We start from the raw sequence: 12,248 nt of genomic DNA, 5'->3' as shown, positions 1-12,248 counted from the left end.
GGAAGAGAAAAAGGCAGTCAGCATTACCTCCAGAATGGAATTACATTTGTTGAAGAGTAGCTGACTGCTGACCTAGGCCACTGCTCACACACTGGCTTTGCTACACAGTTCTGGACATTCTCCCTGAATTCACTTTTCTGTCCCTTCTTTACTTCAGCTCGGCAAGCCTTTACACTATGGACATAAGGATAGAAAAGATACAACGTATTCTGACCAGATTTGGGTTCCCAGGAGTCTGAAAGCAATGCAAATGATTTTTGGTCATCTTTTTGCCAAGCCCCCAAAACGGTCAATTTCAACAGAAAGGAGAAAAAGTCACAAAAACAAATCCTCTACTGCCAAATTATGAGAGAATTCTCCACTGCCACATGCCCTTCTGTATAGTGCTGGTGAGGACAAAACTGTTTCTCAGGTTTATTGAATAATGGGTCCCTGGAACAACAAGATGAAATTTCATCGTATCAGCACGTCCAGCTTAAACCGCAGCTCCAGGCTGGAAAGAAAACTTACTCCAGACTCCCATCACCATCAGCAAGTTTTATTCAAGCCCCGGACATACACACTGTATAACAGCAACACAGATCTCTCTGGGCTTCTGTCTAGGCTGTGTCGTCGTCTGGGTGCTGGTGGGGGCGCTGGGCCTCTATTTACTTCGGTCCCTCTTGTCCCTCCCCTTGGCTCTGTCATCTCTGAAGTCCCTCTCTCTGTCCCAGTCACTTTCTGGCCACACCCTGGCTGGCTCTCTGTCCTGCCATCTCCTCTCCCGGCCACGGTCGTGGTCTCGGTCCCTTGTCCGGGAGTCCCAGTGTCTTTCTCGAGACCGAGATCGCTCCCGCTTTTCCCTTTTCCCCTCTCTGTATTGGTCATTTTTAACAATCGGCAAATTAATGGGTTTTCGGAAAGGCCGATCGCGCCCCCCAAACCTTAGCTGCCCGGATTCCTTCTTCCCCCCGAGACCCCCTCCAAGTCGCCGAGGGATCCAGCCTTTGAGGGTCCTTTCCAGCTCATAGTCGACAAATATCTCATGCTGGTCAATAACCAGGCCGTCCGCATCCCGGTAGGCTTTGATCAGAGAACGCTCCTCCTTGTATTCGATGAAGGCATAGCCCTTGGAAAAGCCCGTGACCAAGTCCCTCACCAGCCTAAGCCGCCGGATGTCCCCATAGCGGGAAAATACTTCCTTCAACTTCTCCTCCTTGGTCTGCAAGTTTAGTCTTGCCACAAACAGGGTGAGGAGGGGGTCTCCTGTGACGCCTTTGTTGGGGGTGTATCGAGCCAACATTGCCCTCCAGACGGCGCGATCGTGTGGGTCTTCATCGGTGCCGTCGATGCTGCCTGCTTTAAGCGGGTCATACTCCTTGGCAATGGGCATCCAATCGTTCATGTTCTAGGAGGGATCACAGCAAGCCTTTATGGAGCACCTACTATGACCTACTCATTTCATCCTTATAACAAACAACCCCATGAAGTAGATACTGTTACTCCCTCCTTCAGTAGGGAAGGAAGCAGGACCCAGAGCCAGAGGCCTCCCAGTCACAGAGCGGATGGAACAGTATCAAAGCCAGACAGTGGGGCTCCAAGACATGGTCACCCGCTGCTCTACACTCCATCCCGGGAAGAAGCAAGGGGCAACGTGCTTGAATTTGGACCATCCGTGCACCATCCAATTTAGGCACATCAGGACACTCACCAACTACATGACAACGTGGCAACGCAGATCAAAATCCAGGCTCACCTTTCAGGCTAAAATGGTCATAGGAAAACCAGCCTGGGAACGGCTATGAAAAATGGTGTTTTTATTTTTTATTTTTTTAAAGGTTTTATTTGACACAGAGAAAGGGATCACAAGTAGGCAGAGAAATAGGCAGAGAGAGAGGAGGAAGCAGGCTCCCCACTGACCAGAGAGCCCCATGGGGGGCTTAATCCCAGGACCCTGAGATCATGACCTGAGCTGAAGGCAGAGGCTTATCCCACTGAGCCACCCAGGTGCCCCCCAAAATGGTGTTTTTAAAAGCTCTTTACTGTCAAGTATTTCAAACATGTACCCACATAGAGAATGGCATAGCCCTCCACAAACTCATCACCTGACTCTGACCAACACGTGGCCAGTCTTACTTCATCTGTGCCTCACTTGCATTCCCACTCCTAGATGACTCTGAAAGAAATTCTAGATCCTACATGCTCTTCTATGAATGTTCTGGTATGCGTCCTTAAAAGATAAGAAAGGGAAGGACTGTTGGTAAAACACAAAACTACAAAGGAAAATGGTGCTTTGGATGTGGTATTTTGCAACAGGTAGCATAGCTGAAATTACAGCAACCCGGCAGCAACCGACTCCGGTTCAAAAGCAACATGGGCTTTCTTCCCAATCCCCTGGCTGATAATCTGTTCATGCCTGAAGGCCTGGGAACTGACTGCAAAGGTAACTTTAGCCCTGCAAAGATACTGCAACTGTGATTCATTCTGATACAGGAATTTTTTTTTAAGATTTTATTTATTTATTTGACAGATCACAAGTAGGCAGAGAGGTAGACAGGGTGGGGAGGGGGGAAACCAGGCTCCCCACTGAGCAGGGAACCCGATGCGGGGCTCGATCCCAGGACTCTGGGATTGTGACCTGAGCCGAAGGCAGAGGCTTTAACCCACTGAGCCACCCAGGTGCCCCAGAATTTTTTTTTTTAAGAGGATGGGAAAGTTGAAGTTGAGAGGAGAGGCTGCTGATACGGTAACTGATAAACATTCTGGGGAATTGGCTGGAATAATACAGTTTGCCAACATTTCAGACACCGCTACTGCTCACGTGACCGCCTCTATAAAACTTTAGAGCCATAACTGAGATTCGTTACCTTAAAACCAGGACTCCAGGTGCTTAGCCAGCTCAATGAGCAGAGCATGTGACCCCTGATCTAGGGGTCATGAATTCCAGCCCCACGTTGGCTTCAGAGCTGGCTTTTATAAACAAACAAATGAGGGCTCTATCAAATTTATGAGTAATCTCATTCATAATATCTTTCCATGATATTTATTAAAATATCTATAATTTTTCCCCTCTTACTTGTATTTTCCTCAAGGATCTTTTTACTTTTCTTTTTCTTCATCTGATGGGTCATGGAGGGAGGGTGCACTATGGGATTATTTTCCCAGTAAAAAGACCAAACACAGAATAAAATCCAAAATCAATGGCACTGCACTCAAGACCTCTGACTGTCACTTATCGTTTCACCACAGCCACTGCAAGATCTTCTTTACCCAGGATTGCTCCTCATCCTTAAATGCGCTCTATCCCCCAGCTCCGGGTCCTCCTCTGTGCAATTTCCTCTCCTGGGAACAGTGTGTCTTCCTTTCCACATCTCCACTTACAGAAACTCTATTGATCCTTCCAAGCTGCTTCGGCAGGAAGCAAATTCATCTGTCCCATAGCTCAGGGCACCTCTTCTGTAATACCAAGCACATTTTCCCTGAACACACAGCAAATATTCTTTAGTCTAGTGTATGCTTTGCTTTATCTCCCTTCTAGGACACTTCCTGATGAAGACTACGAACTGAGAGGCAAAACCACCTTATACCGTCCGCCACCACAGTATAAAAGGAGGGTATATATGCCCGTCATCGTTAACCAGCAACTTTAGAGAAGGCAGCTCTGGTATCCTTATCCGTAAAAGGATAAAAAAACAGCTCGAGTGGCGAGATGAGAGGGTTTCAGTCCCTCTGGGGGCTGCCTCTAACTCACTGTCTCCTCTCTTGTGGCTGGAACTTCTCCATATGAAAAAAAGAAGAAAGTAAGAGGGAGCGCTATGTTGTTTGACTCTCTCCCTGCTCTAGTCTCTAAACAATTCCATTCTACTGGCCCTACCGTTCTAGACCACACTCCCTATCCTCCATCACAGGGTTGCAGACACACACGCAAGGACCAAACTTATTAGAGTTAACTTGTATCGAAGACTTAGGAGGTGCCGGGCACCTTGCTAAGCACTTAATTCCCCTCCCCTTGCAACACTGTCAGGACACAGGTTCTACTATTAGTGCCATTTCAGGTGAGACAGACACACAAAAAGCTTTCTTTTGCCCCAAATCACAAGGCCAAGAAGTAGCTTTAGCAGGGAGTTACATTCAAGGGCTTTGACCACTCCAGAGCTGGACTTGAGCTCTTAGTATTTCCTTAGATGGCTGTCATAAAGTAGAAAACTGTGAAGGTGGGGAGAGCAAAAACAACTACGAAAACCAAGAGGATTCTGTGTTTTTGAGGCTGAGGAAGAATCCCTTCCAAGAAGAAAGGTCATAAAAGATCCATCAAATAAAACTGATATTATTCTCCACTGAACTCCTGTTCAAAGCCTTAAGAATTCTTTAATGTATGAAAGACATTAGGGTTCAAAGCCTACAGTCAAGAAAGAATTCTTGAGACATTTCAGTGCAAAAACGTGGTTTCATTAAAGCATGGGGACAGGACCTGAGGGCAGAAAGAGCTGCACCCTCCCAACTTTCAAATTGGGAGGGGGTTACGGATCGTGGCAATCTCTAGGAATTTTGGAAACAAGGTTTCCAGGACTTTCAGGGGGCTGGCTATTTTCCAATAAAACCTTAGTCATGAGACCCCTGATGTATATCGGTGGGTCATATGCTTGGGGAATGATTGCCAACACGATCTTGAGGGGACGGAGATAAAGGGAGTTTCCAAAGGAATTTTTGTATGTTCAAGTAGACTCACAGGATCCTGGGGTTTGGGCTAAGACTGCCTTTTGCCCTTAGCAAAGTATCAGCATCAAGGCAGCTGGGTCCCTAGAGGAATGTCACTCTGCCCGTTTCCAGGACTTGTCAGAGGGTTGTAGGTAGGAAGGAAATTTAATCATTTTTCTGCTGCCTTTGTATCCCACATCGTTCTTCAAATTAAAATCTGAAGAGCATTACAAGGGAGAGTCTGAATTTTCTTTCTCCTTCATGGGTATACTTCTATCATTATTAAATGCCAGGGCGCCCGGGTAGCTAAGCCCATTCATTAAGTGTCTGCCTTCGGCTTAGGTCACCTCTCAGGGACCAGGGAAGGAGCCCCACACGGGGGTCCCTGCTCAGTGAGGAGTCTGCATCTGCTTCTCCCGCTCCGTCTGCCCCTTAGCCCCCTGCTAGTTTTCTCTGTCTGTCTCAAATAAATAAAATCTTAAAAAACAAAAACAAAAAACCTAAGTGGCATGAAAAAGAAAGGAAGGGAGAGGAGGGGAGAAGAGGAAAGGAAGAAAACTAAAACCAAGCGCCAGGAGAGCAGCAAGCTTCACGGTTTCTCATCCATCTTCCTGGGAGTATCCCCTCCTCTGCTGCCTTAGGTTGAGATTTCCAGTTTCTTTGGTCAATGTTACCATTTCATAAACATTCATAAATCTTAAATGAGGAGCGCCTGGGTGGCTCAGTGGATTAAGCCGCTGCCTTCAGCTCAGGTCATGATCTCAGGGTCTCCGATCGAGCCCCGCATCGGGCTCTCTGCTCAGCGGGGAGCCTGCTTCCCCCTTTCTCTCTGCCTGACTCTCTGCCTGCTTGTGATCTCTCTCTGTCAAATAAATAAATAAAAATCTTTAAAAGTAAATAAATAAATCTCAAATGAGATGCGAGCGATGAATGGTGGGGGATGAAGGTAGACGGGGAAATTAATCATTACAGACAAAAGAGCGGAAAGGGAACAAGAACACGAGATCCTGAGAACACCAGGGTTAAGACCTAGTCCGTCCAAAGCTTAAATCCTCTGAAAAACGTAGCTACGTGCCCCTTCACTAGGTTATGGTGAAGCTTAGGTAGGACAGTGTCTGTGGATGTGCTTTATAGTTAGAACGCATGATGCAGATCCGTTATTACGACACCGTCCAACAAAGCGTGGAAAAGTGTGCTTCCCCTTTCTAAAGCCCCCGAGTTTAGAATATTCCCGCGCTTTGCATCCAAGCGCGAAACCCACGGAGCCCTCCCGCGCATGCGCAGTGGCGCCGCGGCCGCGAAGGCGGAAGTCTGGGTGGGAAAGCCTGTGCTCCTAGCAGCCCCGCCGCACCTCGGTCCGGACCGCTGGCCCTCGAGGCTGCCCCCCCTCCCCGCCAAAACCCCCAGTCTCTCACCCTCTAAGTGGGAGAAGGGGCTCTTCTTCCACCCCAGCTATCGCCCCCGCTTTCCGCAACACAACCCCAGAAGGGCTTCCCCCGACTTTGCCAGGCTTCAACATGGCGGCCCCTCCACGAGTGGACGCAAGGTCCGGCTCGAATTCCCTCGTCCTTCCCGTCGGAGTGGGCCCTCCTGCCGCCAGGCCGCTCCCACTTACCTCAGCAAGGCTCCGGCTTCCCTTCGCACTGAAGCCAGCGGACTCCACGGACTCCAAGCGCCGGGAGATTCCTGGCGCTTGCCCGAACGGACCTTTATATTGGAAGAAGCAGATTCGCCACGAGCAGTGTTTTGTTTTGTTTTTCCTTTTAAGAAACTTAATCCACGTGTATTGAGCCTCGAGGGTATATCATCGCCGAAGAGAAGAAGCTTTCCGTTTTTCTAATTTTTTGCACGACGACCGAAATTGCTTAATTGGACGATTGAGTTGAAAGACTATCGAATGTGCGGTTAGTCGTCTGGGAGGAGCGGACTCGCCCTCCGTAGCGAAGGGGTCTGTCCCCTCGGCGCGACTGTCATCCCTCAACACTCACTTTGGGAATCGGATTATATCCTGGTGTCTTCAGAGAATGCGTGTGCTGGTTCCCACTGAAGAAGAAAAAGGGTCAGGGAAGGGCTGACCACCCTGACTCCATCTTGCACCAGCCTCCATTTTGTGGGGTTCTCCGAAGAGCAGCCCCTCTCGGAATCCTGATAAACATGCCGAGGTTTGAACCCCTGGAAGGTTGCCTCCGTCTCGCAGCCTTGAGCAAAAGAGGGCAGCTGATAGGTGGGCAAACCCCTACCCGCTGAAATTTTTCCCTCGCGGGGGTAAACCAGGCTCGGGCACACCAACGGAGTGGGATGGTGCTTCGCCCTTTGCAAACCGCATTAAAGAGTGGTCGTCTTTTTCCTCGCTCATAGGCTCGCTCCAGAGGTTTTTCCCTTAACAGTGTGGAGCAGCGGCGGCAAAAGTGTGCAACAACCTAATTACCTCCCGCGGAGGTCTGGACCTGCCGCAGTGACCTGCCCCGTGTCGCCTCTCTTAGGGCAGCTCCTATAATGGGGGCCTGGGGGGGGGGGTTCCCCACCTCGGTAGTGCTCAGGAGACTTTTCTTTCTTTCCTTCCCCCCTCCTCCCGCTTTAAGATTTTATTTTATTTTATTTAGATTTTATTTATTTGACAGAGGTCACAAGTAGGCAGAGAGAGGAGGAAGCAGGCTCCCTGCTGAGCAGAGAGCCTGATGAGGGGCTCGAACCCAGGACCCGGGGATCATGACCTGAGCTGAAGGCAGAGGATTAATCCACTGAGCCACCCAGGTGCCCCAAGATTTTATTTTTAAATACTCTATATACCCAAGGTGGGGCTCGAACTCAGGACCCTGAGATCAAGCGTCTCATGCTCCAGGGACTGAGCCAGTCGGGCACCTTGAGACTTTCTGGGGGGAGAGTTCCTCGTTTCAGAACTGTTAGCCCTTCAGGGGAGGGTTCCTCCGATACAGAATGGGTACCAGTCTCTCAGAAACAGCTTTTGATGATTAGCCTGCTGATTGTACAGATAAAAACTATGGCCCCTGGGCACCCGGGTGGCTAATGATCTGGTTTCTGCTCAGGTCATGATCTCAGGGTTGTGAGCTGGAACCCTGCCCCAGGCTCCTTGTTCAGTGGGGAGTTCAGTGGGGAGTCTGCTACTCTCCCGCTCCCTCTGCCCACCACCGCTGGAGCTCACTGGCTCTCTAAACAGATAAATAAAATCTTAAAACAAACAAAAACCCATGGCCCGGGGAGCTTCCTCAACCTGGGTTCAGATCACTAAATATTATTTAAAACGTCACTGGCCTTGTTGGGGCACCTTTGACGTCCCTAAACTGGTATATTTAAGAACACAGTTGGAAAGGGGAAGCTATCATACTTCACAAAATCAGTGGAAGCCTGTTTCAGTTGGTGGTTATAAGCCCTCAAAAGAAACGACTCAGGGATAGCAGCTGTAAAAGAAAAAAAACTCAAAAGTCAAAGATGAAAGCAATTAGAACAACGCAACACTGAATCAGAAATTATTCCACATCTTCCATTTCCAGTTCTCCGTCCCCCACGGCATGCTTTCTACTTTTTCTGTTATATGCCGTTCCTAAACAGAACTTAATCTTGCAAAAGACTTTCCTAACCCAAAAGAAAATTCAAAAGAGTTCACCTGACAACTAATTTGGACTATCAGTGCCCTTAATCCAGACCCTTCTGACCTTTACCAACTAGTATGCATGCTTGTTGGACCTATACAGGACCAAGAATGGATGAATAAACCTGGGTAGGAAAACTCCTCACAAGACTTTGAACTTCCCCATAATGAGGCCCTAGAAAAAAACTTCTAATACAGCTGCAAATTAAGTCAAAATGATGTCCCATATGTGGGCACCTCAAATAAATTAGAAGGCAGTACAAAACGAAACAATAAAAGGAAGAACTTGCTTTACAATTTTTTGATAGATTCGAAAAAGTGTTTGTCCAAAATTCTGGAACCCTTAGATTGGATAAAAGATCAAATTGTTTTAATCCGAGTTTCTAGAGGACTTCTTTACTCTGTCTCAACTCGGGTCAGACAACATGACCCTGACCAGCAGACCAAACTCCTCATGGTCTAGCATGATTGGCAAAGATGATCAGCTAATAACAAAATAAATTTTAAAAAATTAAAACATTTTTTTAACTTAAAAAAAATTTTTTTTTAGATTTTATTTATTTGACAGAGAGAGAGAGATCACAGGTAGGCAGAGAGGCAGGCAGAGAGAGAGGGGGAAGCAGGCTCTCTGCTCAGCAGATGCGGGGCTCAAACCCAGGACCCCGAAACCACGACCTGAGCCGAAGGCAGCGGCTCCACCCACTGAGCCACCCAGGCACCCCAACTTAAAAAAATTTTTTTCAAAAGAATTAATGGCTAACCTTATGGCTCTACAAATGGCAAACTCCAAATCCATGTTAAAACGATAAAACCTGTTTCTTTTGCAAAAACCTGGACATTTCAGGGATACCTGGCTGGCTTATTCAGTAGGATGAGCCACTCTTGATCTCAGGGTCATGAGTTCAAGCCCCACATTGGGCATGGAGCCTACTTAAAAGAATCGTAAACAAAGCAAACAAAAACAAAAAAACCTGGAACTTTCAAAAAGGAATGCTTGAAATACAAAAGATGGCTCCAAAAGATAAAAAAAAAATCATGGGGCTCCTGGGTGCTGCAGTCAGTTAAGCATCTGACTCTTGAATTTGGCACAGGTTATGATCTCAGGGTCCTGAGATCAAGACCTGAGTCTGGCTCCATGCTGGACATGGAGCCAGCTTAGGATTCTTTTCTCCCTCTTCCTCTGCACATGCCCCCCGCCCCACAACCCCATTCACACGTGCATACATGTGTGCACTCTCTCTCTCTCAAAAAAAAAAAAAAAAAAAAAAAAACCCACAAATCTCAAAACCAATTCCTCTATCAGATTAGAGATGTTCCAAGGACAAAATGGGGATTTTTTTCCCCTTTCTCCCTAGCAAACCCCAATGGAGAAACTCCCATAACAATTCAGAATGAAGATGGTTTTATTCTTCTTTTTACGATATAATTTGATTAATTAATTTATTTCAGAGAGAGAGTGTGAGCCGGAGGAGGAGCAATGGGGGAAAGACAGACAGACTGCGCCCAGTCCTACCACCCCAAGATCGCAACCCGAATGAAAATCATGAGTTGGATGCTGACCCACCCAGGCACCTCCAAGACATTCTTATAGACACTAGAGCAACTCCTTCAATCCTCAACTCCTGGATCTATTTTCTAGTCCCCTGCCTCAAGAATACAAAAGCACTTAATCATGATCAGGGTCACTAATCAGCCACCAACTGTCCCATTATCTCAACCCCTAGAGTTCATTCTTGGCACTCAACAAGGCAAAACAAAATGGTACCCTCATCACCAGCACATTTTTTTTTATTTTTTTAAGTAGTCTCCATACCCAACGTGGCGTTCAAACTCAGGACCCTAAGTCACTACTCTACCAACTGAGCCAACTGGGCACATCAACTTCCAGCACTTTTGTTAGGAAGAAATTTTTTGCAGGCTTACCAGGCCTATATTTCCTATGACTAAACAAAAATGAAGTACTGCTACATTTGCCTTCTCGCTCTTCAGAATTCCTAACTGATCTGTCCAGTACTTCCCCCTAGTCAGTCCACTGCCCCGACCCTCACCTCTCCCCGACTCCCCCCTGCCCCTCTCCCCGCACCAACCCCGTTCCTAAATGTGCTCCCCGACCAATTGTGGGCAACCTCTTCTACCAGTATAGGACACATAATCTTCACTCCCCCAGTAACTATTCAAATTGATCCATTAAAGGCCGTAAGGTATTAAGTAATACCCTTTAAGCCCTATGGCCATTAAAAGAATAACTCCTATTATATAAGACTTTATCAACAAAGGATTGATCATCCCCACTACTAATCCTTGTATTAACCCCATTTTTCCAGTTAAAAAGCCCCCAAATAGAGGAAAGCATTTTGTTCAAGACCTTAGGGCAATTACCAATACAGTCACACCCTGTACTCCTATTGTTCCTGACTCCCGCACCCTCCTCTAACATACCAGCTGAAACTACCACTTTTTCTGTCATTGCCTTGTGCAGTGCCTTCTTCAGCATCCCTATCAGCCCCCAAGCTCAGTATCTTTTTACTTTTGCATGGTGTAATCAACAATAATACACTTGGATAGTCCTACCCGAGGAATATGCTGAAAGTCCTTCCTATTTGCTGACTGAAAAGATCTTGATTTCCCTGGCTTATCTATGCTTTACAATATAGAGATAATTTATTCGATAATTTATTACTATGTTCTCCCACCCTAAAGGCTGGTCCCACTGATGCTAACTAAATGTCTTCTCAAACAATTAGCCAACAAAGGACGCAACGCTCTAAACATAAATTACAACTCTGCTCTGCTTCAGTCAAATTCCTAGGCCACCTTTTGCTGGATGGGCTAAAAATAGAACCAGACAAATTACTACCTTCACCCAGGTCCCTCAGCCCTAGACTAAAAGACAATTACAGGGTTTCTGGGTCTTGCAGTTGTTGCCTTTGGATTCCCAATTATTCATCACAGCTCAACCCTTACATCGCCTTCCACTGCAAGCCTGATCGATCCCATGCCCTCAAGAGGCCCAAGATGACTTTGTATCTTTTTTTTTTTTTTAAGTGTAGGTATTTATTTAAACAATCTCTACACCCAGGAAAGGGCTCAAACTCACCATTTGAGATCACACATTCACCGACTGAGCCAGGCAGGCAACCGACCTTTGTATCTTTAAAAATTAAAAAACAGCTCGTTTTTTCCACAATGCTAGGACATCCTAACTGCCAACTGCCCTTCCTTCTTGTTCATCTGGGAATCCTTCCCCCAAAGGCTTGGAGGCCTGCAACACCACATAGGATATTACAGTCTTCAGTTAGAGACCGTGGCCAAACATTCATCTCCCATACGCCATGTCCTAGCAACCTGCCTCTATACTCATTACTGCCACCAAAAACTAATACTGGTTTCTCTCCTACAGATAGTAGTTCCACATCCAGTTAAAACACTTAGACTCCCACCACACCCAGCACCTATCTGCCAGCTGACTTACAAAATTTGAACCACAGTTTCCTTCCTCTCCAAACATTTCAGTCTCTCTCTGTCCTGTCAATCCTGCTACGTTATTTCCCTTACCCCTCAAAACTCAACTGAGTTTTACAATTTCATCCTTGTAACTGACTCATTCCTTACCCCTCAATTAGACTTTTGTGAAATTCCCTTCTCAAATACAGATTTTATTTGATTTACTGACTGATCGATCTTATAGTATTTTTATTTTTTTTTAAGATTTTATTTATTTATTTGACAGACAGAGATCACAAGTAGACAGAGAGACAGGCAGAGAGAGAGGAGGAAGCAGGCTCCCCGCTGAGCAGAGCCTGATGTGGGGCTCAATTCCAGGACCCTGGGATCACGACCTGAGCCGAAGGCAGAGGCTTAACCACTGAGCCACTCAGGTGCCCCTGATCTTTTTTTTTTTTTTTTTTAAGATTTTATTTATTTATTCGAGAGAGAATGAGTGAGAGAGAGCATGAGAGAG

The 12,248-nt window shown here is 46.6% G+C and overlaps 1 protein-coding gene and 1 long non-coding RNA gene across 3 annotated transcripts; one reads left to right on the top strand and one right to left on the bottom strand.

Moving 5' to 3' along the window:
• Positions 1 to 522: 522 nt before the first annotated feature.
• Positions 523 to 11,656, bottom strand: SNRNP35 (small nuclear ribonucleoprotein U11/U12 subunit 35). Of its 2 annotated transcripts, XM_059140620.1 has the most exons (3): positions 11,385 to 11,656; positions 6,293 to 6,720; positions 523 to 1,387 (listed from the first exon to the last, which is right to left on the bottom strand). In XM_059140620.1, the coding sequence occupies exon 3, from the start codon at positions 1,382 to 1,384 to the stop codon at positions 644 to 646; it is 741 nt and encodes a 246-aa protein (XP_058996603.1). In that variant the 5' UTR covers positions 1,385 to 1,387; positions 6,293 to 6,720; positions 11,385 to 11,656; the 3' UTR covers positions 523 to 643. The 2 variants fall into 2 exon arrangements, with proteins under 2 accessions (XP_058996603.1, XP_058996604.1); XM_059140621.1 differs by lacking the exons at positions 6,293 to 6,720; positions 11,385 to 11,656 and adding an exon at positions 6,093 to 6,207.
• On the top strand, positions 6,764 to 10,254 carry LOC131811795 (uncharacterized). The gene is made up of 2 exons (XR_009346118.1): positions 6,764 to 6,901; positions 9,737 to 10,254. It is a non-coding gene; the product is annotated as an uncharacterized LOC131811795 (long non-coding RNA).
• Positions 11,657 to 12,248: the final 592 nt, after the last annotated feature.

The sequence above is a fragment of the Mustela lutreola genome, chromosome 11 (assembly GCF_030435805.1).
Source record: "Mustela lutreola isolate mMusLut2 chromosome 11, mMusLut2.pri, whole genome shotgun sequence".
Lineage (NCBI taxonomy): Eukaryota > Metazoa > Chordata > Mammalia > Carnivora > Mustelidae > Mustela > Mustela lutreola.
The sequence above is the reverse complement of the archived record's forward strand: the minus strand, read 5'-3'. Positions and strand labels throughout refer to the sequence as shown.

Bases quoted from the DNA above. Each gene is read 5' to 3' on its own strand.
- SNRNP35 (XM_059140620.1), bottom strand. From the start codon at position 1,384: ATGAACGATTGGATGCCCATTGCCAAGGAGTATGACCCGCTTAAAGCA.